This window comes from Sorex fumeus, unplaced genomic scaffold (genome assembly GCF_029834395.1).
Source record: "Sorex fumeus unplaced genomic scaffold, SorFum_2.1 ptg000001l, whole genome shotgun sequence".
NCBI classification, from domain to species: Eukaryota; Metazoa; Chordata; class Mammalia; order Eulipotyphla; family Soricidae; genus Sorex; species Sorex fumeus.
Window position 1 is genome coordinate 2411223 of NW_026606058.1, and position 25314 is coordinate 2436536.

General features: G+C 49.3%; 1 protein-coding gene and 1 non-coding gene across 3 annotated transcripts in view; both read left to right on the top strand.

Moving 5' to 3' along the window:
- Positions 1-25078, top strand: part of PIP5K1A (phosphatidylinositol-4-phosphate 5-kinase type 1 alpha) — a 52152-nt gene extending 27074 nt beyond the window's left edge. The window contains exons 3-15 of one of the 2 annotated variants that reach the window (XM_056138826.1): positions 3462-3542; positions 6653-6783; positions 7666-7783; positions 7960-8112; positions 9325-9624; positions 12642-12847; positions 14449-14532; positions 17521-17569; positions 17720-17804; positions 18632-18778; positions 18972-19101; positions 23276-23324; positions 23562-25078. In XM_056138826.1, coding sequence (XP_055994801.1) covers positions 3462-3542; positions 6653-6783; positions 7666-7783; positions 7960-8112; positions 9325-9624; positions 12642-12847; positions 14449-14532; positions 17521-17569; positions 17720-17804; positions 18632-18778; positions 18972-19101; positions 23276-23324; positions 23562-23564 — 1536 coding nt within the window. In that variant the 3' untranslated portion in view covers positions 23565-25078. The remainder of the gene's footprint in view (positions 1-3461; positions 3543-6652; positions 6784-7665; positions 7784-7959; positions 8113-9324; positions 9625-12641; positions 12848-14448; positions 14533-17520; positions 17570-17719; positions 17805-18631; positions 18779-18971; positions 19102-23275; positions 23325-23561) is intronic. The other variant, XM_056106803.1, reaches the window with a different exon arrangement.
- Positions 13115-13240, top strand: LOC130035615 (small nucleolar RNA SNORA84). The gene has a single exon (XR_008794252.1). It is a non-coding gene; the product is annotated as a small nucleolar RNA SNORA84 (small nucleolar RNA).
- Positions 25079-25314: the final 236 nt, after the last annotated feature.

Here is a 25314-nt window from a genome sequence, read left to right on the forward strand (position 1 = left end):
TCTTCCAGAAGGGCAATGGAGAAGATTATTCATGAATTCTACTCAGATCTCTTTAATAGCCACATCCACTTGCCCACATACCACATACCACATGATGGATATGTCGTTCCCAATGTTCTCCCTTCCGAAATCCAACATGCCATCTCGTCGGTAAAGAAACAAAAAGCACCTGGCCCAGACAAGATCAGACCTGAACACCTGAAGAACTTATCATCAGTACTCATTAGCTCGACTCTTCACACGCTACCTGTCTGAATGCAAGGTTCCATCCCAATGGAAAACCAGCAAGACTGTACTACTATACAAGAAAGGAGACATCCACGACATTGGCAACTATCGCCCAATCTGCCTATTGTCTGTCATCTACAAACTATTCACTCGAGTCATCCTGAATAGGATTAGCAGAACACTAGATGAAGGACAACCATGTGAACAAGCTGGATTCCGAAAAGGATTCAGTACCATCGACCATATCCACACAATAACCAAGCTCATTGAGGTATCTCGGGAGTTCAAGATGCCGCTCTGTCTAACGTTCATTGATTTAAAGAAGGCCTTTGATTCTGTTGAGACGGAAGCGGTCATGGAAGCCCTAGCCAATCAGGGCGTACAAACTCAATACATCAGGATCCTTCGTGAGCTCTATTGCGGATTCACTACCAAGATCTCACCATTCTACAAAGAAGTAATCATCCATATCAAGAGAGGGGTTCGGCAGGGTGATACCATTTCACCAAAACTCTTCAGTGCCACCCTCGAGAACATCATGCGACAACTAGAATGGGAAAACATGGGAGTGAAGATAGATGGTCGGCAACTACACCACCTCCGCTTTGCTGATGACATAGTTCTAATAACACCAAACATCAGCCAAGCAGCACAAATGCTTGCGGACTTTGACCGTGAGTGTGGAAAGGTTGGACTACAGCTGAATCTTACGAAGACAATGTTTATGAGAAACAGCCTTGTTCCTGACGCTCCATTCGCTCTCAACGGAACCACCATCTCCGAATGCAACAGTTATATATACTTAGGTCGAGAAATCAACATGATGAATGACCTGGCACCTGAGTTGCGCAGGAGGAAGAGAGCGGCTTGGAATGCCTTCAAGAGCATTGAAGAAATAACTAAAAGGACAAAGAACCTCCAGCTACGAGCACATCTCTTTGATTCCACTATTCTTCCTGCATTAACATATGCCTCAGAGACCTGGACCCTACGAAAACAGGATGAGAACACTATTCGGGTCTCTCAAAGAGGAATCGAAAGAACTATGCTTGGAATATCACGATTCACTCAAATGAGAGATAGAATCCGGGGTTCTGATCTTCGTCAACGCTCAAGAATCAGAGACGCTGTCTCATTTGCCAAGACATCAAAAATCAGATGGGCTGGACATGTAATGAGGTTTACAGACAACCGCTGGACTAGAGCCATTACTGATTGGATTCCACGAGACATCAAAAGATCACGTGGACGCCCACCTATAAGATGGTCAGACTTCTTCGTCAAGACCCTAAATGATCGGTTTGAGGCTCTACATGTTCCTAAAATGAACAGATACCATTGGGCTACGCTAGCACGCAACCGTGAGGAATGGAGACATTACTGGCACCCGCTCGAATAAATCGATGAATAACGGGGATTAAGTGATTAAGTGATTAAGTGGGGCTTGGGGGATCATATGGGATGCCAGGGATTGTACCTGGGTTGTTCGTGTGCATGGCAAGCACCATACCCGTGGTACTGTGTCTTATCCTCTTGGTACTTTTATTCAGCAAATTGCTTATGTGGTAGGTACAGCTGTTTATATTCTCTGTTTCACGGAAAGGGTTAGTGTTCTCATAACTTGCCTGAGAATAAGATGGATTGAAGCCTAGACACCCAGCACCTTCTTCCTAGGACACCAGTGCCCATCTACACTCTTGTCTCCGGTTTTGATTTCACCGCCTCCTGAGTGCAGAGCATCAGTAAATATGAAGATCTTATTTTAACCTTGTAGGAGCTATTAATTCCCATCTCTCTTTGGAGGCAGGCTTGGTCCCCAGGGGCTATTCCTGGCTCCATTCTCAGGAGTGACTCCTGGGCACTGCTTGGGAGACAAAAGTGAGGACTCTGAAAGGGGCACAGGGACTTGGGCTCGGTGACATGCAAGGGCAGAGCCTTAACCCCTGGACTCTCTTCAGCCCACTTTCTTTTCCAATGCCAGCTGTTTCTTCTGTTAGCTGTGCATTTTTCCCATACGGTGTCTCCAATTCTGCTCTTGACCTTACTTCTCTCTTAAGTTTTGACTAGGACCCCAGGATATGAATCCTTTGGCCTGGGACTTCTGTCTTTTCTTTCAAAACATCTTCCACGGTCTGTAGAGATAGAGGGTTTTTGGGAACCTGGAGCCTTGGCAAGACGTTTAACTTGAATGTCAGGTCAAGTTCTTGATGCTCATAACTGAGAAGTTGTCTTAGTTGCACCTGATTCCCTTCATTCCTAACCCTGCAGTTAGGTGCTTTTGCAACTAATTATTTAATTTAAAAAAAATTCAGGGGCTGGAGCAATAGAGCGCAGCGGGTAGGGCGTTTGCCTTGCACTCAGCCGACCTAGGTTCGATTCCCAGCATCCCGTATGGCACCCTGAGTGCATGAACCAAGAGTAGCTCCTGTGCATCGCCGGGTGTAACCCAAAAAGCAAAAAAAAAAAAAAAATTCAGGCCAGGCCATACCCAGCTGTGCTCAGGGATCACTCCTGGCAGTGCTCAGGGGGTCTTATGGGATACTGGGTCCAACATGTGCCATGTGCAAAGCAAGACCACTGTATTCTCTTGGGCCCCATAAAGAGGTAGAAAATTCGAGAAAGATGCTAGTGAAAAAATAAAGGGTCTGTGGAACTCTCCTAACCTTTCTTGCTCTTTCAAAGAAAGATTGAGCCTTTTGACCCTGAGGTAACTATTTTCTACTTCCACTGATTCGACTTTTTTTCTTCCTTTTTGGTGGCATTGACAGTTGAACCTAGACTCTCATGCTAGGAGACTTGCACCGTTTCTGTGCCCAGGGCCACTCCCAGCTGTGTTCACTGCCCCATCCGAGACTGGGAGCAGATCCCAGACTCTCACATGAAGAGCGTGCCTCCAGCTTGCACTGTGTTCTCAGTCTCTGGCCCTCTACTTCTCGCTAGTGCTGTTCGTTTTCATCTTATGTCATCGTTAAGACTGGAGTGAAATAGGTATCCCTTGGTGTTTTCCTCTGCGTTCTTTCAGCTAGTTACTAGTTAATTTATTGGAAAATAATATTAGGTGTATTTGCCTGGGGTGAAACATCTGAAGAACTGAAAAAATGTGAATTTGATCACCAGCACATGGTAGCAGTACCCTTTACCCTAACAGGGTAAAGGTGTTGAGTATTTCGGTTTGATTTGTTTCGGTATACCATCAGCATTCTGTTTGTTGTACTAATCTTTTCTCTTCGTAGGTGCCTTATGCCTCTGGCATGTCCATCAAGAAAATAGGCCACCGGAGTGTTGATTCCTCAGGAGAGACCACGTATAAGAAGGTGAATCAGGGTGGGACCTTTTCTTTCACTGTGGATAGTGATACTTTCATGCACTGTAGATATCCACCCACTAAGGATAGCGCCGTCCCCCGAAAATACCTCCACAGTCTCTGTTCTTCTCAGCCTGAGCCTTTGCACAACAGTCATAATATACATTGAACTTCAGAACTTTCTTCATGGAGACTGGAGACAATAGTCCACTTATACAAGGCCAGTGTGAGTTTGATGACCAACACATGGTAGCAGTACTTTGGCCCAGCAGTGCCAGAGGTTGCCCTTGCGTCCTTGTGCATGCATGTCCCTGACCTTTTAGCTTTTTCCCTAGCCCCCTTATATATTTTTAAATCATAGTGTTCTTTGTCTCATTTTCCTTGTTTTTGCTTTTTGGCTCACACCTGGTGATGCTCAGGGATTACTCTTTGCTCTGCACTCAGGAATTACACTCTTGGCGATGCTCGGGGGACCATAAGGGATGCCGGGGATCAAACCTGGGGTAGTTGTGTGCAAAGCAAATGCCCTACCCGCTGTACTATGTCTCCGGCCCCCTGTCTCTAGATTTTTTTGTAGGGGAGTCACTAGGACTATACCCAGTGGTGGTACTGAGGCTGTCTGGTGCTCAGGGTGAATTCTGAGACCCTGTGCCTATCAGGCATGCATTTAGCCCTTTGAACCATCTCCCCGACCTCTCAGTGATGTTCTGGCGCTGGAGAGACTGTACAGTGGGTAGGGCGCTTCCCTTAAGCAGAGCTGACCCAGGTTCTATCCCTGAGCACAGAGTCAAGATAAAGCCCTAAGCATCACGAGGTGTGACTCAAAAAAAAAAAAAGGAGGTATGATAATGTTCTTAATGAACAAATCAGTATTGAACTTTGTTTTTATTCTTTTTTTTTTTTTCCTTTTTGGGTCACACCCGGTGATGCACAGGGGTTACTCCTGGCTCTGCACTCAGGAGTTACTCCTGGCGGTGCTCAGGGGACCATATGGGATGCTGGGAATCGAACCTTGGTCAGCCCCGTGCAAGGCAAACGCCCTACCCACTGTGCTATCTCTCCAGCCCCTGTTTTTACTCTTTAAAAAAAAAATAAGTTTTAATATTTTCAATTGAATCACCACGAGATAGACCATCACAAAGCTGTCCATGATGGGTTTCAGTTATATAGTGTCCCAACACCCATCCCTCCACCAGCAATGTTACAAGTTTCCCTCTCGCACCCCTCCCCCCATAGCAAACACCTTTCTTCTTGCTTTCTCCCCCTCTCTTTTCGTGCATTATAGTTTGCAACTAGGTGGCAGCTTTGGGTTGTGGGCATGGCTGTCAGGGCTTCTGGAGGTGCAGGGAGCTGTGGGGAGATAGCCCATCCCAACCCCGAGAGAGCCTGGAGATTTCAGTCACAGAACATGCATACCTGAATTTTCAGCATATTGATATCTCAGGTCTGTCCCAAGACAGTGGAGTCTGACCGGGGGCCTGGCGGCCGCCAGGGACTCTGCTTGGGCGGGATTGGCAAGCTTGCCCCTCTCTAATCAATATGCCCCATTTGTACAGCCTTGTGCAGTCCAAGGTTAACTGCAGCTTCTGATCGCTCTTAAGATTTATTTATGGCTCTCTGAAGCAAGGTCGATAATGACTGAGGCAGAGGTGATCTGTGGGCACGACTCCCATATCTCTTAACTTTGGCAGCTTAGTTTCTCGGGAAACTTGGTCGTGAGTTGTTGGAGTCTGGCCAGAGGCACAGTGGTGATTTGGGGCGACTTTGGGGTGTAGGTAGGCCTGAGGGTACCATCAAGCTGCTGATGGACTTGCCCGGCGGGTTTAGGTTGACCGGCCAGCAGGAGCAGCAAGAGTATCAATGGCCAGGACCAGGTCGAGGGTTGCTGTCATACAGGCCGAACCTGACCCGGGGTCACACGTCCCATCTTCAGTTTCCAGACGGTTGGCGCTAAGGAGGTTTTCCACCATAATAGCGGTGGGAGGCGCGGCTGAGCTGGAGGAGGAAATGGTGGCCAGTAGCTTGCCAGGATCTCCAAGAGGGCTGGAGGAATCGAACTCAGTTCGGCCACGTGCACGGCAAATGCCCTACCCACTGTGTATTTAATTGATTTTTTTTTTTTTTTTTTTTTTTTTTGCTTTTTGGGTCATACCTGGTGATGCACAGAGGTTACTCCTGGCAGTCCAAGGTTAACTCGTGGGGACCATATGAGATGCTGGGAATTGAACCGGGTCGGCCACGTGCAAGGCAAACGACCAACTCGCTGTAGCCCCACAGTATTTTTTTTTTTTTTTCTTTTTGGGTCACACCCAGCGATGCTCAGGGGTTACTCCTGGCTCATGCACTCAGGAATCGCTCCTGGCAGTGCTCGGGGGACCACATGGGATGCTGGGAATCGAACCCTGGTTGGCCGTGTTGGCTGCCTGCAGGGCAAACGCCCTACCCGCCGTGCTATCGCTCCAGCCCCAGCCCCACAGTATTTAATTAAACGGGGGTCTGCTTTTGTGGTTGCAGCTAGACATTTCTTTTGACAACGAAGCTGCTATAGTCAGAATATCCATTTATTCTAGTTATTTTCTCTTATCAAGTGAAAAAAGTAGTAGGTCACAAATATTTTGGTGACAGGATTCTAAGGCATGAGATCTTAGATTGTTTTCTTTAAAAAAAAAATAATTGTTGGGCCACACCAGGCAGTACTCGGGATCTACTTCTGACTCTGCACTCATGGAGTACTCCTGGCAGGCTCAGGGGGTGGGATCAGGGATCCAGCCCAAGTCAGGTGCGCTCAGGGCCTTTCTCTCCATCCCACGATGGTTCATTCAGCCAGCGCAGTGCAAGTGAAGGTAAGGATAGGAGGGAACGGAGGACCTAGCGGAGCGTTCGATCAGCCCTGCCTCTGCTATGAGGCAGTCTCCACCGTCTGTCTGCCTGCCTGCCTGCCTGCCATGTGGGCCCCAAGCACCGGCACCTCAGCCATCCCGACTCCTTCTGAGTTACTGGGCTGCTGATTGCTTTCCTGGAACCTTGCTTTGCTTCCTTCCGACCTTTGCTCCCTGAGGTTTTACTGCTGTGTTCAAGATGGAAACTTACGGCTTTCTTGTTTCTCATTGTTCTTTTCAGACAACCTCATCGGCTTTGAAAGGTGCCATCCAGTTAGGCATCACTCACACAGTGGGCAGCCTCAGCACCAAACCAGAGCGCGACGTCCTCATGCAAGACTTCTACGTGGTGGAGAGTATTTTCTTCCCCAGGTACCGTGGTTACTGTCTCGAGAATGTTCTAAAAACTGCGGCTTGCTTATACCAGCCCAAAGGCCAGTTTGAGGGGTGCAGGGCTAATTTAGGCCTGAGTCCAATCCTTCAGCTGAGCTTAACCTGAGATCAGACTTTGGGTTAAGCCAGGCTGGGATGGGATTGGAGAATCTAGAAGGCGGGTCCTGTCCTGTCGATCGGGACTCGGAACTGTTTCCACTCGCAGGGAAGCCGTGTCGTGTAAGAAAGGTTCCAAATACAGATATATAGGTTTTACAAATCAGACATTTTATTTTATCTTGGTGAAGCAAGATGGTTTTTATTAAAAGGAGAACGAAGTGAGAGGAGAGACAGAAGTACATGTTCCTAAGAGAACACAGGTTTAAGAAGTTTTTGTTTTGGGGGTCACGTTCAGTAGGACTAGGAGGCAGTACTATCTGCCCTCTTTTCCTTTTTTTTTTTTTTTTTTTTTTTTTGCAGGGGGAAGGGGAGCATTGGGCCATACCTGTCAGTGATCAAACATCACTCCTGGTTCTGCACTAAGGAATTACTCCTAGACTCCAGGCAGTGCTTGGGGGACCATATAGGTTGCTGGGGATGGGGCCAAGACAAGTGCCCTACCCGCTGTGCTATTCCTTCAGCCTTTCAGTACAGTCTTATTGCTCAGGGGTTACCCCTGGCAGTGCTCAGGGGGTGATGTATTACCAGAATTTTGGCCCCAGGCCTCCACAGGCTAAGCTGTCTCTCCAGCACTTGAAGCTGTAGAATCTTGTTTTTGACCCTCACATGGAGTTGTGTAGTACCTTGTGTGTGGTCTGCCGTTAGAGGTTGGCCCTTGGCCCAGAAACTGGTGAGTGACGGCGGCTTCTGTCTCACCCACAGTGAAGGCAGCAACCTCACCCCTGCTCATCACTACAACGACTTCCGGTTCAAGACCTATGCACCTGTTGCCTTCCGCTACTTTCGGGAGTTATTTGGGATTCGGCCTGATGACTACTTGGTAAGCTTTCAGCTTGTTGATCCCAGCCTTTTCGGGATCGAATGATACTCCCAAGGGTAGATTCTTTCCGTAGTCTTGCTCTTGGTTTTCTTTTAGCAGAATTTCGTTTGTATCGTTTACTCTTCTTTGAGCAGGCGGTGGTGTTGATGACCTTGCTTTCTTCCCTTTGGTTCTAGTACTCCCTGTGCAGTGAGCCACTCATTGAACTGTGCAGCTCCGGGGCCAGTGGGTCCCTCTTCTATGTGTCCAGTGACGATGAATTCATCATCAAAACTGTCCAGCACAAAGAGGCCGAGTTCCTGCAGAAGCTGCTTCCAGGGTACTACATGGTGAGATGGAGGGGGCATCCTCTTGTGTTTTCTGGTCGCTCTGGCCCCGGAGGGGCGTGTGGAAGGCTTTCTTTAGGGTTCTAGAGTGCTAGCTCTTAGCCTTTTAAATTTGCTTGGCTCGGTGATTTACAAAGTTGTTGACAGTAGAGTTTCAGATATTCAGTGTTTGAACTCTAATCCCACCACCAGTGCCCGCATCCTTCCACCAATGTCCCCAGGTTCCCTCCCATCTCTTAACCTGTCTCGACAGACACCTTTTTAACTGTAATTATTGTAGTTTGGAGCCCATTCTTACAAAAAAAAGTGGCCTTGATTTTATTTCGCACTTTTTTTTTGTCCCACTTAAAAGGAGTTAAATTTATTTGCCTTAGTATTATTGTTACTTGGGTAGACTTTCCTACTTGAAGGCAAAATACAATGATAATTTTATTTTCTAATCTAACCACCCTCCTCGATTGGGGACTGATGTTTGTTACTTCTTTTGGTGGTGCTTTATTCAGTCTTAGCTAACTGCTCTTGGAGGTCCTGTGGTGCTGGGGGTCAAATCCAGGACCTCCACAGGAAGGGCAGGTATTCTGCTGCTGAATTACGGCCCTTGTCTGCGTCTGGAGATTTCGGTGAAGGATGGAATTCTCTGTGCCTCCCACTGTATCTCTCAGCATGTACAGTTACCAAGAACCATGAGAAGAAAAGCTTTTTCAATGCTATCTCTTGGGGTTTGGTTTCTTTTTGTTTTGAGGTGGAATTGCACACCTCATGGTACTTGGGACTTAGTCCTGGCTCTGCGCTCAGGGATCATTCCTGGCAGGGTTCAGGGGACCATATGGGGTGCCAGGGAACATAGATATGGGAAAGCTTGACCCCCAATTGAATTCCAGGTGGCTGTTCACAAGGCAGCACCCTCCCCACTGTAATACCCCTCCAGTTCTTGGTTCTGTCTTCTCTTTTCTCTGAAAGACTAGATTCCAGTATCTGGACTGGTCGGGTACTGGGGACCCTGTAGCATCGTGTGTCATCCTGGTGGTTATCTTGTATGATCTTTCAAATCATTCTGCATTGGGAAATTTTAAATGATAATGGACTTGTGGGTACATATTATACCTAAATTCCACCTTAGACAAGACATTGTGTCACAACTGTAGCTTTTGAATTTCACCGAACAAGTAGCTGATTTGGTTTCTAGCATAATTCTTTTCTTTTTTTTTCCCTCAGAACCTCAATCAAAACCCTCGGACTTTGCTGCCTAAGTTCTATGGACTGTACTGTGTGCAGGCGGGTGGAAAGAATATTCGAATTGTGGTCATGAACAATCTTTTACCTCGCTCAGTCAAGATGCATATGAAGTATGATCTCAAGGGCTCAACGTACAAACGGCGGGCATCCCAGAAAGAGCGCGAGAAGCCACTCCCTACCTTCAAAGACCTCGACTTCTTGCAAGACATCCCAGATGGTCTCTTTCTGGATGCCGACATGTACAATGCTCTGTGTAAGACCCTGCAGCGTGACTGCTTGGTGAGTTTGTCCTAGTTCATCTCTTGAGACACCAGATTTCTCTCACCCAAACAGTTTGGGTTTATTTGTTTTGTTTGTTTTTTTGTTTTGTTTTTTGGGTCATACCCAGCTATCGTCAAGGGTTACTCTTGGCTCTGCACTCAGGAATTACTCCTGGCTGTGCTTGGGGGGCCATATGGGATGCTGGGGATCGAACTCAGATCGGCCACGTGCAAGGTAAACGCCCTACCCACTGTGCTATCGTTCAGGCCCCACAGTTTTGTTCTTCAGCAGCAAATAAGGGAGAAAGGGGGCATGAAAGGGAGCACGGTGGGCTTAAAGCGTATCCTGCATGCGTGGAGGAGGCCTGAAATCAGTCGCAGCACCTCATGGTCCCCTGTGCGCTGGGCCAGGAAGAACTCATGAGCCCTGCTGGATGTGGACCCGAAAGAGAAGTGAGAAGAAAATTAAGTCGGGAGCCTGGGAGACAGCCTCCAGGACAGGCCGCACTTGCTCAAGGCCCCCAGAACCACATGATCCCAGTACCACTGACTCAAGTGGTTTCCTGGGCCTGACCAGTGTCACTTCGTTGGACCTCAGTGTTGAACCATCTAGCCTAGTTGGCCAGGAGTAGTCCCCAGGTTCCCTGAGATGACTTGGGGGGGAGTCTCCCCCCCCAGAAATTTTTTAAAAAACTTAAACGTTACTGTTTTTCTTTTTCCCTACCCGGCGTCACCCACCTGACTTCCATTTTCTTTCTACGTGTTGTGGGCCACATAATCACATGCTCTTTATTTTCATACCAGTATCATCGTTCCTCAGATTTCTGTTCCAATTCCAATTGGACGTGCTGGAGCGGGTGGGTGGGGTCTTGCTCTCAGCCACTCAGGTTTTTTTTCCCCCCAACCTTTGCCAGGAGTGAACCTTTAGCACTGCTGGGTATGGCTTAACCAAAACCGAAACCAGACAAGCCCTATAGGGGTGGGAAGACTTGGGTTTTTGGGTCACGCTTGGCAGGGCTCGGGGGTCCATATACAGTGCTGGGAATCACACCAGGGTCAGCAGCATTTAAAGCAAGCACCTTGGCCCTTCTGTTTCTCTGACCCTCAACTCCAGAATTTTGTTTCCTTTAGGGCCATACCTAACAGTGCTCAGGGCCTATTTTTGGCTGTGCTTGGGGACCTTTGCTGAAGCCAAGGATTTTGTTTTGGGTTTTTTGGGAGAGGGGGTCGCAACCTGATGGTACTCAGGGATTACTTCTGTCTCCGCCCGCAGGCTGTCTCTTGGGGATGCTCAGAGGACCATATGGGATGCTGGCGATCGAAGCCAAGTCATCCACGTGCAAGGCCAGCACCCTTACTGCTGCGCCATTGCTCTGGCCCTGTCCAGCCAAATTTGTCTTCCCTTCACCGCTTTCCTTTCCGGTCCTGTTGTCTGGCGAGGGTTACACATGTACTTGGCTGTGTGTGCAGAGGGATGTGTAGCCCATGCCACTGCATTGCAGACTCGGTGCAAGCCTGCAGTCGGTGCTGTGCACATGCTCCCTATGGGTCGTACACCTTTTGTTCTGTTGGTCACAGTGTCCATTGGGACTCGCTGCAATGCTCACCCATGGTCGTGCTTCCTGGCATTAATGCTGAGATCTTGGGCATTATTCCTGGTGGTGCTTGGGACCATATGAGGTGTTGGGGATCAAATCCAGGTTGGCCACAGGGTGCAAGCCTGCAGTCGGTTGGCCCCTTATCGCTCTGCTTTCTCCTTCAGCAGAACTTTCTCGCACACACATTTGTATTTTTTGTTTTTGAATTAAACCCAGCAGTGTTGAGGGTCTGTTCCCCACTTTCTTGGGGTCACTCCTGGTGGTGCTCCTGGGAACATGAGTAACTAGAGATTGAACCTGGGCTTTCCTCTTGCAAAACCTGCGCTCAGCTAGTTATTTCTCTCGCTTCTACGTTTACTTTCTTCATGAAATTCCCTTTCTTGTTTGCTTTTGGACCACACCTGACTATGTGCAGGGCTTATTCCTGGCTCTCTACTCAGGGATCACTCCTGATGGTGCCCTGGGCATCATCTGGGAATGCCAGGGATCAAACTGGGTGGGCTACACACATAGCAAGCACCTTAGCTACATACATCTCTTTGACCCAGACCTTCTTTCCATGTAGTAATTCCTTGTCCCCTTGAGAATATAAGATTCTTATCAGGAAGTGAGATAAGGGGAAAAGAAACTGGAGGGTCCTATGGGTCAGGCCCGAGCTTCTTTGCTTTGCTTTTGGAACACAGCCAGCAGAGCTCGGGGATCACTCCTGGCGGGACTTGGGAGACCATATGCTGTGCTAGAGATGAACCAGGTCTGTAGTGTGCGAAGCTAGACTCCCTACCCACTGTGCTTTCTCTGTCTCTCTCCAGCCCTAGGCCCTAGTTTTGCTTCTTCAACTGTAGATCACTTATCTGTGGGATTTGCCAAAAAATTGCTTCAAAATAAATTTTGAGGGCTTGAGATGTCAGTGCACTGTGCAGGAGGCCTGGATTTGATCCCTGGCATCATGTGGGCCATGGAGCACCAAGCCAGGAGTAATCACCAGGTGCAGCCTTAAATAAATTTGTGATTTATTATCGATGTTTGCTATATACCCAGGGTGTGTAAAAATGTCTCACCAGAGAAATAGTACAGGGATTAAGACACTTTCCTTGTATGTGGCTGACTCGAGTTTGACTCCAACCCCACATCTGGTCCTCCAAGCACAGCCAGGTATGGCCCCAAACGAAAACAAAAACAGAAAGGAGCCTTGGGCTAACGCAGGGCCTATGCTCAGTGTGTATTGATTCAGATCAGCCAAAGTTAGTGAGCGATCAGAGGGGTTGATCTGTTTCAAGAGCACCAGGAGAAATGGATCATGGTTCTGTTGGTTAGTCCTGCAGGTTCATGGTCAGGATCTGAAGGTGTGGCTCAGTGAGGGGGAGCAACCCGTACACATTGTCCTGGGGAAGGCTGTGAGGGCTTGTGGCAAGGCTTACTCTGTTCCCCCTTTCTCTAGGTGTTGCAGAGCTTCAAGATCATGGATTATAGCCTGTTGATGTCGATCCATAACGTCGACCACGCACAGCGAGAGCCCGTAGGCAGTGAAGCACAGCACCCACTCGACACCCGAAGGCCAGCCCCACAGAAAGCGCTGTATTCCACAGCCATGGAGTCGATCCAGGGCGAGGCTCGGCGTGGGGGCACCATGGACACGGACGACCAGTGAGTGGGCCCACAAGCTGGGGAGAGGTGGGGGGCAGGCTTGGGCAGGGAGTAGCCTGGACTCTTAGGAGCCCCAGATCCAAATCCTGGCACCACATGGTCCTCCGAGTACCGTAGGTGGCAGCCCCAAGCATTGCACCAGGAGTATCCCCTGTACCATGAGGTGTGGTCTGATGATGGATGTTGTTATTCTGGAGCCTTATGAAGCATTTGGAAAAGTGCCACACCACGGGCATGCCATAGAATCTTCTGCCCCCCCCCCCCCCCCCCCCGTAAAAAAAGACAAATTATTAAAAAATACTTTCTGTCGATAGAAGGGGTCAGAGCGATTCTGTGATTCATGCATGGGACTGTTCTTCCTCGGCAGTCTCCATAGCCCGGTCAGAGACATGGCAGTAATACGTACGCTCAGGTTACTGTATGGCCCTCTGTCAATCCTAGTTTTGGGTTTTTGTTTTGGCCACACCCAGTGGTACTGAGGCCTTTCTCCTGACTGGCTGCTCAGGGATCACCCTTGAGCTACCAAATGCTTTGCCAGGAATCAAATGGCCCATCATATGCAAAACAAACTCTCTGCCCTTTGTGGCTCTTTTTTCGAGTTACATACATGTATATTACAGTTTTTTTCTCCCTGAGCAGGGCTTAGCTGGGTGGTCACACAGTGGTCTCACATCTGGGTTGTGAGTCTCACACACAGATGGTTGCACTGTGCCAGCACTCAAAGACGGTAGCTGTGAGGATCACATTCACAGGTGTGATATTGCTGGGGTCAAACTCACAGCCTCAACTCACTCAGCCACAGTTCTAGGCTCAGGAGAATCTCGTTTTGGGGGATCACAGCCAGTGGTACTCAGTGCTTATTCCCAGCTCTGTGCTCAGGAGTCATCCCTGATGGGGCGTAGGCGGCATATGCGGTGCCAGGGCTTGAACCTGGGTCAGCCCTGTGCAAGGCAAGTGTCCTAGCATTGTGCTATTTCACTAAGCGAGCCCAGGAGATCTTTACCTTTCTGAATTTACAGTATGTATGATTCCTAAAGTACCATAAGTGCATTTTAGGTGGTTCAGTTTTAAGCTAAAATTGCTGGAGTTTCGTAAGTGTCTTTGATTTTATTTAACTTTCAACATGACTCTAAAGAATATCTTGTGGGCTCAGACATGCTGAAGTATGGAATGACTGAGGAAATTTCAGAGTTATTTGGGGGAGCATTTCCAAAACTGCTGTGTCGGGTGGTTGTAGAGTCTCTTAGGGAGTTGGGGTGGGAGAGGACAGGGGGCTTCGGGTGGGGGTGGAGGAGAGTGGCCTCACCCATCGTGCGAAGAGGTTCTTTCCTCTGCCTCTGTATTCAGAGATCACTCCTGGTTGCGTTCAGGGAACCGTACATACGGGGTGCTAGGGTTCAAACCCTGGTCAGCCACATGCAAGGCAAGCATCCTGCCTGCTGTACTGTTGCTCAAAGGTTTGAAGACACACTCCAGGGTGGTTCTTGGGGTCAGTGGTAGGCTCTTCCTGGTGCCGAGTGTGGACTGTGCTGTCCCGTTGCCCCCCCTGCCTGGCCTTGAGGTCTGCTTCCCCGTGAAAGCTGCTTGACCTTGTCTTCCAGCATGGGCGGCATTCCGGCCCGGAACAGTAAAGGGGAAAGGCTTCTCCTTTACATCGGCATCATTGACATCCTGCAGTCGTACAGGTGAGTGGCCTGGCATTCCAGATCGGGGGTGGATGTGTGCGGTTTTGCCTCCTGTGTCTCCCACAGATGAGTTTGCTTCTAGACTTTTCCTGAAAAAGAAAAATGGGTCACGCCCTGACTGCTGAGCTCCTTGGGTTTTCAGTGCTGATTTATCTCCTTGGTTCTGCTTGTCTCTTGGCACCTCCCCAAAATCACGGGCTCAGGGAAAGCTCAGTCAGCCCTCAGGAGCTCCATCTATCCAGGCATGGAGAGCCCATGTACAGCCCTCGCTGGGTCACAGCTCGTCATGTGCAGCCCCCTTCTCCGTGGAGGGGGAACAGTGAGCTCAGTGATGGTCAGAACTTACTCCTGACGCTAATCTCAGGTCAGACCTGGTGTTCAGGGACCATGTGTGATGCCGGGGATCAAACCTGATTGGCTTTGTGCAAGACAAATATGCTGCTCACTCCAATTGCTCCAGCCACCAGTTACACAATTTTAACTCCAGGCTTCACCATCTCTCTCTCTCTCCTCCTCTTCTTTTCTTTTCTTTTCTTTATTTTTTTTTAAACAAATATTCTTCGGCAGAGCCTGGCAAGCTCCCCATGGCGTATTCAGTATGCCAAAAACAGTAACAAGTCTCACAATGGAGATGTTACTGGTGCCTGCTCGAGCAAATCAATGAACAGTGGGATTACAGTGCTACAAATATTCTTGTCCCTGGGGCTGGAGCGATAGCACAGCAGGTAGGATGTTTACTTTGCACGTGGCCGACCCGGGTTCGATTCCCAGCATCCAATACGGTCCCACGAGCACCGCCAAGAGTAATTCCTGAGTGCATGAGCCAGGAGTAACCCCTGTGCAACGCCGGGTGTGACCGAAAAAGAGAAAAAAATGAAGAGAAAAAAATTCTTGTCCCTGACTTACCAGGAGCGTATTACCCTCATGGGGGAATAATTAATTGACTTTCAAGAAGGAACTTTGCTCTCTGTGCCATATAAGCACTGTCATTCTGTCATTTCTTTCTTTGTTTCTCTCTCCCTTTTTTCTTTTTTTTTTCTTTTTTTTTTGCTTTTTGGGTCACACCAGGCTATGCTCAGGGGTTACTCCTGGCTCTGCACTCAGGAATTACTCCTGGCGGTGCTCGGGGGACCATATGGGATGCTGGGAATCGAACCTGTGTCAGCCATGTTGGCTGCATGCAAAGCAAACGCCCTACCCGCTGTGCTATCTCTCCAGCCCCCATTTCTCTTTATTTTAAAAAAAATAAAGGACTGACTCCTGGCTCAGCACTCAGGGATCACTTCTGGCTGACTTGGGGGACCAGATGGGGTGCTGGGGATCATACCCAGGTTGGACACGTGCAAGGAAAGCACCCTACCCTGCTGTACTTTCTCGGTCCTTCTCCCCTTTTGTGATGTGAAGTGCTTTATCTAGGAATATGAGGAGAAAGAGCGTCCCATATATTATCAGAAAAGAAATTCCACCCTGCAGACTGTCTTGCAGACAGCTCCTGGGTGGGGTGCGCGCAGCCAGTAAAAATTCACATTTTTATGTGAGTGCGTTTTCTGCAGTGAAGTTTGGGTTCTGGAGCATTGCCATTTTGACATTTTGTCCCCTGCCCTGATACATCCGCATCAAGTTGACCTTTTTGGTTTTTCTTTTTGGGTCACACCCAGTGATGCTCAGAGGTTACTCCTGGCCCCGCACTTAAGAATTGCTCCTGGCGATGCCTGGGAGACCAAATGGGATGCTGGGGATCAAACCTGGGTCACCCGCGTGCGAGGCAAACATCCTCCCCGCTGTACTATCGCTCCGGCCCCTCAGGTTGGCTTTTAACAGAAATGTTTTTGTTTTTCTTCTGGAGCTACACTTGGCGTTGCTGGCTCAGCTTGGGTGTTATTCTAGCAGTCCAGGTGACTCAGATGTGATGCCCAGAATTGCTTTTTTTGTTTTGTTTGGTTTTTTGGGTTTTTTTTTTTAAGCTTTTTTTTTTGTGTGTATGTGTGTGTGTGATGCCCAGAATTGAACGTGGACCTTTTCCCTGCCAATATATGTGCTTGGCACTATCCGTTTGAGTGTGTGTGTGTGTGTGTGTGTGTGTGTGTGTGTATGTGTATGTGTGTGTGTGTGATGCCCAGAATTGAACGTGGACCTTTTCCCTGCCAATATATGTGCTAGGCACTATCCGTTTGAGAGTGTGTGTGTGTGTGTGTGTGTGTGTGTGTGTGTGTGTGTGTGATGCCCAGAATTGAACGTGGACCTTTTCCCTGCCAATATATGTGCTAGGCACTATCCGTTTGAGTGTGTGTGTGATGCCCAGAATTGAACATGGACCTCTTCCCTGCCATTATGTGTGCTAGGCACTATCCGTTTGAGTGTGTGTGTGTGTGTGTGTGTGTGTGTGTGTGTGTGTGTGTGTGTGTGTGATGCCCAGAATGGAACATGGACCTCTTCCCTGCCGATATACGTGCTAGGCACTATCCGTTTGAGCCCTCCGCCTGGCCCAGTAGCAACCTATTTTTTAGCAAAGCTGTGTTCTTGTAGCTGCTGGTAATCTGTTGATTTTTGCATTTTTAAACAGTAACGTAAGTCCTTGTACTGTCAAAATTAAAAGAATGGGTTCCGCCAGTTTGTTTCCGTTTGGAAGACAGCCACGGAGCGTTTGTCCTGCTTCGGTCTTTTTTCGCCTGGGCGCCACACCCAGCAGTGCCTCCCCCAGCCTTGCTCTTCCGTTTCAAAAACGTTATCCCTGGTGCTGCACTGTTTTCCCTAAGCAAGACGGTAAAGTTATTCTTCCGTTTAAAACTTGATGGATATGGGGGCCAGGTAGGACATCTGCCTTTCCTCTCAAGACCGGGGTTGGATCCCCAGCACCCCACGTGGTCCACTGAGCCCGGGCAGTCGTGCTCCCTGTGTGCAGAGCCAGGAGTGAGCCTTGGACATTGCCGGATGTGCCCCGAGCCAGCGAGCCAGTGCCCTGACTGTGTGGCTGCTTTTTCCCTGCAGGTTTGTTAAGAAGCTGGAGCACTCGTGGAAAGCTCTGGTGCACGACGGGGTGAGTAGCCGCCGCCTTGTTTCTGCTTCCCTCGCTCTGACCCGTGCCCTCGAGTTCTTTGACCGCTTGTGGGTTGTGCCTCCTGCCAGGGGTCCTCCCCGCTGTCAGCCTCCCGGGTCTCTAACCTGGCAGCACTGTCTTTGCCTGCAGGACACAGTGTCTGTGCACCGGCCGGGCTTCTATGCGGAGCGGTTCCAGCGGTTCATGTGTGGCACGGTGTTCAAGAAGATCCCCTGTAAGTAGCTGCCACCAGGGGAACCCCAATACCCTCCTCCAAGAAATGGGTGCTGCTGTGCCCCCACCCTGCCAGCAACACTCGTCCTTGCGTTTGCAAGCCGGTGCTTTCTCCTGAGCTCTCCCTGTGGACGGTGGAAATTGGCACAGTTCCCACGAAGGAAAGTACAGGAGAGAGAGGCCCCAGAGTTAGGGGCAGATGCCCGTGATTATTCCAGTTTTGTATTTTCTTTCCGTGTCCCTAGTGCCAAGGTGAGCTTTGAGACTGACCAAGCAGTTAAGAAGCGTTTGCTGTTTGTCCTTGGCATATAGTCTCAGGGTGCTAGTACTCTCCGCACCTAGGTCCTGGCACAACCAGCCCCACACTCTAGGGCTCGGTCACCCCTCGGTAGTTGGACACGGGATGCTCGGTCATTAGACACTGAGGAAAGTGCAGTGTATCGTGCTGTGTACGTACAGAGTGCGGCCAGGGTGCACAGTGGGGGGCTCATCTGTGTCCAGTTCAGTGGGAAGATACCGTTAAGAGCAGAGGGATTGTGGGGAAGGACATCTCGTTGGGGGAGCAAAGCCAGAGTTGTCCACAGGCGGCGGGGAGTTGGTGTGTCTCCTTTCTCGGACCAAAAGGTTCCTTTCCTTTCCAAGTGGGCATGAACCCAGGGGAGCCCTCGGAGCGGTTCGCTCACGGAGCTCAGCCTTTTCACGCTCACTCTTCCTCCTGAGCTGCAGAACAGCCACTCTGGGTTTGTGTTGGGGGCCTAGCGATTTGTCTGTGTCTCGGTGACGGGTTCTGTGCTGGGTGCTAAGTAGGCTTTCTCTCTCCTTTTGAAGTGAAACCTTCTCCTTCCAAAAAGTTTCGGTCTGGTTCATCTTTCTCTCGGCGAGCAGGCCCCAGCGGCAACTCCTGCGTCGCTTACCAGCCATCCATCTCTGGGGAGCACAAGGCACAAGTGACAACAAAAGCAGAAGTGGAGCCAGGTCAGCGCCAGGGCTGGGTCCCCATGTTGCCTGGAACCTTCTCCCTCCCTCTGCACCTTAACTTACCAAGGACCTCTGTTCCCCGTTCCTGTCCAGGAAGGGTCACGTTGCTACCTGTTTTCCCCTGTATTTCCCTCACCCACTTTTCCCCTCTTTCTTGTTTATTGATTCTCTTCCCCTTTCTTTTTTCCAGGCGTCCACCTCGGTCGTCCTGATGTCTTACCTCAGACTCCACCTTTGGAGAAAATCAATGAGGTCTCGACTATTCCTGACCCCTGTTTCTCACCTGTAGTTGGAGAGACTTTGCAAATGCTAACTACAAGGTTGGTCCTGTGGCCTCTTAGGCCGTTTCATCTTCTCTCTTCAGGCTCTCTGGAATCTTTGTAATTGTGTTTTTACAGGGATCGCTGTTGTCTTGGTCCTCACTAGATAGTGCAGGTTCCCCGTCTAAGGGCACATCATCTATAGTGTTCTGTGAGGTGTGGTGACTTCTTTGCCTCTTGGGGGCTGGGAAGAAATTGGCTTTTTTTTTTTTTTTGCAGGGGGGAGAAGAAACTTTTCTATTCAGATTTTTTCTCCTGGTCATCAGAATATGTCCAACCATCGTATCTTGATGGGTTAAGTCAGAATTTTAATCTTTAGGATTTAAAGCTGCAAATACTCCTGGGCTGTTAAAACAGCGAATGATCCTTCCAAAGGATCCATTATAAAGTTTGTGATTGAGTTTTGCTACTTGATGTGTTTTGCCCTCATACATAGCCTGCAAACTCAGTTATTTAAAATTAACAGTGAAAACATCGGTCTTGGTTTCTCTGAACCAGCAGTTTGGAAATAGCTTTGGTGGCCTCTGACACAGAATCTTTCATGAGATGCTTGCCAGAACGAGGGCCTTGTTTGCAAGCTCAGCTGAGAGGCTTCACATTTAAGTTCGGGGAGATTATTGACAGGATTCAGATCCACATGGGTCACTGAACTGAGAACCTCAGTTCCTTGCTGGCCATTGGCCAGGGGCCCTTCTCAGTATTTTGCTGCACGGACTTTTCTTTTTAGGACTACACGTGGACGGCAGGCTTCCCTCCAAGTGCAAAAGTGAATATACGTTCATCTAAGGAGCCTCTTGGGCTTCTCGTAGCTAATCTCAGAGCTGATGCCCTGGCACTGCAGTCTGGTCATTTGGCTCATGGAGAGGAGTTCTACCAGAGCCCCAATTACTTATGCCCTTCTGGTCCACAATGATTTCTGTCATCTCTGTGCAAAGTGAAGTTACTTTCTCAGGGCTCCAGAGTCTCATTTTGACAAAAGTAAGTGGAGTTTATTCATCTTAGGGCTGGAGCAATAGTATAGCGGGAAGGGCACTTGCCTTGCACACGGCTGACCCAGGTTCAATTCCTGGCATTCCATATGGTCCCACAAGCCCTGCCACCAGTGATTCTTAAGTGCAGAGCCAGGAGTAAGCCCTGAGCAATGCCTGGTGTGCGCCCCACCCTCCCCCGCCAAATGTGTTCAACTCATTTTGGTTTGGATGTGGACAAGGTTTTGAGGTGTTTTTCCTAAGGAACTGCAGGTATTGAGGGGGCTCCTGGCTTCTCCTGCCACTCCCAGTGCACAGTGCACAAGACAGGCATTCAGTCACCCCGGCACATCCCTGCACACGAGGGGAGAAGTTGCCACAGGAGTTGCAGGTGGGGCCTGCGGGTGGCGAGGGTTTGGTCGGTGTCAGGCTCTTGCTGGACCCTGTGAACTCCTCATCATGCCTTCGAATCTTTATTTTTCACGAAAACTGCAGTCTATCCGCAGAGTTCTCGTTTTCTCAGCCTGTAGAATTTATTGCCAGGAAAATTTCTGAAGTCTAGTGTGGTCTCCAAATTTTTCCATTTTCTCTTGCCTTTTAGTTCTATCGCTGGTTTCTGCCTCTTGTCCACCTTCAGAGGTCTGTGGGCTTCCTGCGAATTTCAGTGGGGTCCACTCCTGTAACTAAACCTTCTTGATGAGCGCTGTCATTCTTAGAGACTTCCGTTAAGGGGGTCTGTGAGATGTGACCTTTGACTTTTTGATGGGAGGCAGGGGATGATGGTTTTCTGGGAAATGGATTTGAATGATTTTTGAACGAGGAACAGGGGGCCTACAGCAGTGCTTAGTGTCATGGTCGGGATCCCAGCAGTACACAGTTGAGTCTGGGTTTGCTGCCTGAACTGGGTTGTGTTTGCACCCAGCAGTGCTGTGGCTGCCCAAGACCACCCATAGCTTTCGGGTCTCCTGAGGGGCAGGGAGAGAGCTAGGGCGGCAGAGTGTGTGCACGGCACAGTCGTGGTACCGATGCCTCCGCTCAGCACTGCTGGCCGTGGCCCTTTGGATCCCCGCACAGCCGTGTGGCCTCTGTTGAAAACCTATAAAATTCTGGGGCCGGAGCCGTAGTTTCGCGGGCAGGACGCTTCCCTCGCATGCAGTCAACCTGAGTTCAATCCCTAGCATCTTATTTGGTCCCTGAGTACCACCAGGAGTAATTTCTGGGTGCAGAGCCAAGAGCATTGCTGGGTATGGCCCCAAAACAAAAAAATATAGAATTATGTTTTCTGTGGCTGTACCTTAGCTGTTTCCTTAGGCCACATTTTCCTCGTAGTGCCTGGATTTTTTCCTGACTCAGAACTTACTTCTTAATTTTAGCATCATTTGCTACCTGGAGAAATTCAAAATTTTCAAAACTTAATTCCTGGCTTCTTTTAGTTTAATGGTTCTTTATTTTTCTTTTCATATGCACAGTAAACTTTAAGAAGCAGCCAAGTAATGCCTTCAGCAGTTGGCTTGAAATTACCTAGCTCCATGGGGGTTGGAGAGATCATGGGAAGGGCACAGGACTTGCAAACAACGGACTCAAGTTCTATCCCTGGAACCCGGTATGGTTCCGTAAATCCCACCAGGAGTGTTTTCTGAGTGCAGAGCCAAGAGTAGGCGCTAAGCACCATGGGGTACAGGGTGTGGCCCAAAAACCAAAGGTATGCTAGTCCTTTGAGGTGTTTTGTAGCCCTAAGTATCCTCAGATTTCTTCTGATTTTTTGGTTGTTTGTTTTGGGTTTTCTTTGGTGCTTGGCCCACCTCTACAATGCTCAGCAGCTTTCCTTGGGAGAGGGGACCTGACTGTGCAGTTTCCAGGATGGTATCTGGGCCTTGCTCATGCAAAGAATGCACTGCCGCCCTGTTACCTCAGATTTTATGTGGTTTAATAATCTGTGGCAGGCAGGGTATTTGCCTTGCACGTGGCCAACCTGGGTTCGATCCCCAGCATCCCATATAGTCCCCCAGCACCGCCAGAAGTAGTTTCAGAGTTCAGAGCCAAGAGTAACCCCTGAGTACTGCCAGGTGTGATGCAAATCTGAGCCGCCCCCCCCCCCAAGAAAAAAAAAACTAGATGGTGCATGAGAAAGGGAGTACTGTGTACAGCAGGTTTTGATCCCGGCATCTTGTATGCTCTGAGCACAAAGCCAGAGTCATAAGGTCAGTCCACGTGCTCAGTCAGCCCTGAGCACAGCTAGGTGTAGGCTCCAAACGAAACAGTCTAGTTGTGGGCACCAGATGGCCCCAAGCACTGTATAGTGTGACCCCTGTGAAAAATAACCTGGAGGGAGCCAGAGTGATAGTACAGCAGGTAGGACATTTGCCTTTCACATAACTGACCCAGGTTCTATCCCTGGGATCCCATATGGTCCCCTGAGCCTGCCAGGAGTAACCCCTGAGTATCGAGCATCACCAGGTGTGACCCAAAAAGAAAAATACCCTGCAACTCCAAATGAGACTCACTGGTAAATTGCATGCCTTGCATGTTCAAGACTTGGGTTCAGTCTCCAGATTGCAAAGAGAAAAAGTAAATCATCTGGGGCCAGGGAGAGAAATCAGAGGACTAGAGCACATGGTTTGGTTCTTGGCACCACATCATTCCCTGGCACTCCTGAGTCCCACCAGATAGGCCCAAAAGCAGAGACCAGAATACTCTAGAGGTGTTGAGCTGCGTGCCCTGTCTCAGACTCTCGGAACATTGTGGTCAGTCTGTTAGCGAGGGAAGCCTTACTGAAGGCTTAATCTCGGGAGGAGAACCAGCTTTGAGCGGACTCTCGGGGTTCTGATGAGATTCGATCCTCTGCACTCTTGGTCACTGATAGCTCCCTCAGATCCTCGTCACAGGGCCTTCTCCATCCAGCATCACACAACATGGCAGCTTGCTTCCCTTGCCAGCAAATGAGATTGTGTTCGGAGTAGCAGCAGCCTGGGAACTAGTTCTGAATACAGGGAATACTCTAGAACACTCAGAAAACGAACTGTTTATTAAAGCAAGGTAATTCCAGATCTGGTCACTCCTTAGCCTCTTCTTTCTGAATCCCGGATTGATTTATGAGTCCAAATATATAGAAGCAATATAAGATTTGATTTGGTGTGCATAATATATATACATATATATATATTTTTTCAATCTTAATTCTTTAATCCCTCCCTTTCCCCTATTAGCTCAGCCCTCTTGGAAAGTTCTGAAGTCCCAGAATCCAAGTACAGCCACGTGAGTGTCTGGAATGTGGGGAGGCGATTGCTTGAAGGGTACAAAGAGGGTCACTGGTGGAGTGGATCAGCGAGGTTAGAGGTAGTTAAGATGCCTCCGAAATCTTGCAGAGGTGAAAAGGGGAGGGAGGGCTTAGCTGGACTCCGCCAGCTCGTTGGGAATGAACTTGAAATCGATTTGTTCTCCTGATCTCATAGCTCACATCTTCAACGTCACAAAACTCTTCTCTGTTTTCAGTGAGCAAAAATCCCATGAAGACCCAGAATTGATTCTGCCTTGATTCTGTGAGCCCAGGAAATCAGGCCTTGCTCAGCAACGCTGAATTTTCTTCTTGGTCATCAGAGAAGGCGAGTCCCGGAGGCACGGGGAGCTTGGTCTCCTCCCGAAGAGCCTCTCCTCCCTCCTGCACCCCGGCACTGGTGCCTTGCACGGACAGTCGGACCGAGACCTCCTAGCCAGCACTCCTGAGCGGCTGGGTGACCTGAACTTCTCAAGCGGCCAACCTTCACTTCTCCAGTTGACTTGATTTCCAGCCCAGTTCTTCCTGCTGAGTGGGCTTGCTGGGCATGGTGGTTTTCTTCCCTTCCATTGACCTTTCGCCGGGAGCTGGACTCTAAACTTCCTCAGGACGGACTGGCCGGCACCCTGGCCCTCACGTTAGCTAAAAGAAAAACCCATGTCTGTAATCTTGAGTAACGGTTTGGGGCGGTGTGTAACCTCCTCCCAACCTTGTGGGTTTTGCTTGCTTGTTTTCCCCTTTTGGAAAAAGGAAAGGAGCAGTAGCGCCTGTTTGCAGCCAGACGGCTTCGGGTCAGCATCTGGAAGTGCGAGCGCGGCCTGCTCGTGGTGGGCTCCCTCCGCAGAGCCCTGGTATTCTTCAGCTTCTCCGCTCCTGATGAATTTCTTAAGATTGAAGGAATGGAGGGGATGGGCCCGACGAGGTCGGTCTTCTCCCTTGTTCTCGCCGTGGGGTAGTCCCGGGGCTGGGACGCGACTCATTGCCATCACGCCTGGTATGTTTCGGGTGTGAAATTCCCTCTGGTGTTTTTTCTGAATGCAAAGCGAACTTCCATCAGATGACCCTTCGGGCCTTCTCCGTAGGACATTTCTTCCTGGCTTTCCCCGCCTGTTCTCCTGCGTGTTCTGTGGGGGTGGGAGAGGCCCGTGTCCCACAGCGCCCAGGCTGAAGAATCTGCTCTTAAATTCATGAGGTTTCTTTGAGCCACGTGTCCGGCTCGGTCCCTTCACGCAGAGAATATGGACGTGGGGACCGTCGTCCCATGGTCCCTGTCACGGAGACTTGTGCTTGTCCATCTGGTCCTCCCGCGAGAGGAGGAGTCCTGGCGTCTCGGGGTTGTTCAGTCCCGTACCCCTGCGTCCCACCCTACCTTGGGAGTAGGTCAGTCCAGACCCGATGTGACTGTCTATATTAGACGCCCTCGGCCAGTTTCTGGCTGGCTCCCTGTCTTTGCTGCCATGTTCTTTTTTACAAGATGGAAAGAAGCAGTTCTTGCTATTTTTTTCATAATTTACTATTTATGAAATATTTAAGTGTTTATTCAGGACAGAGTTCTGTAGGGATCGGGAGGGAATATTTTGGGGAGGGCCGGGCCTTAGGGAAGGGAGTGGGGAAACAACATTTTTATGAAGTGTCACTATTTGCCTCTACTTCGTATTGTTCCACAATGACAAATGCAATATAAAAGTGATAATTATCTGGTTTTAATGTATTAAACTTTCTTCAGTTATTTAGACCTCTTGTTTCTGTTGTGTGTGCGCGCGCGCGCGTGTGTGTGTTTCTATGCGTACACACCCATTATGCTCCCACCCCACCATGCTTTTTTGTTGTGTCTGTGTGTGTGTGTGTGTGTTTCTGTGTGTGTGTTTCTGTGCGCACACACCCATTATGCTCCCACCCCACCATGCTCTTTTGTTGTCTTAAGCAGATGCTACTGCTTTCTTGCCCAGTTTCCTTCATCCCAATTCCCAC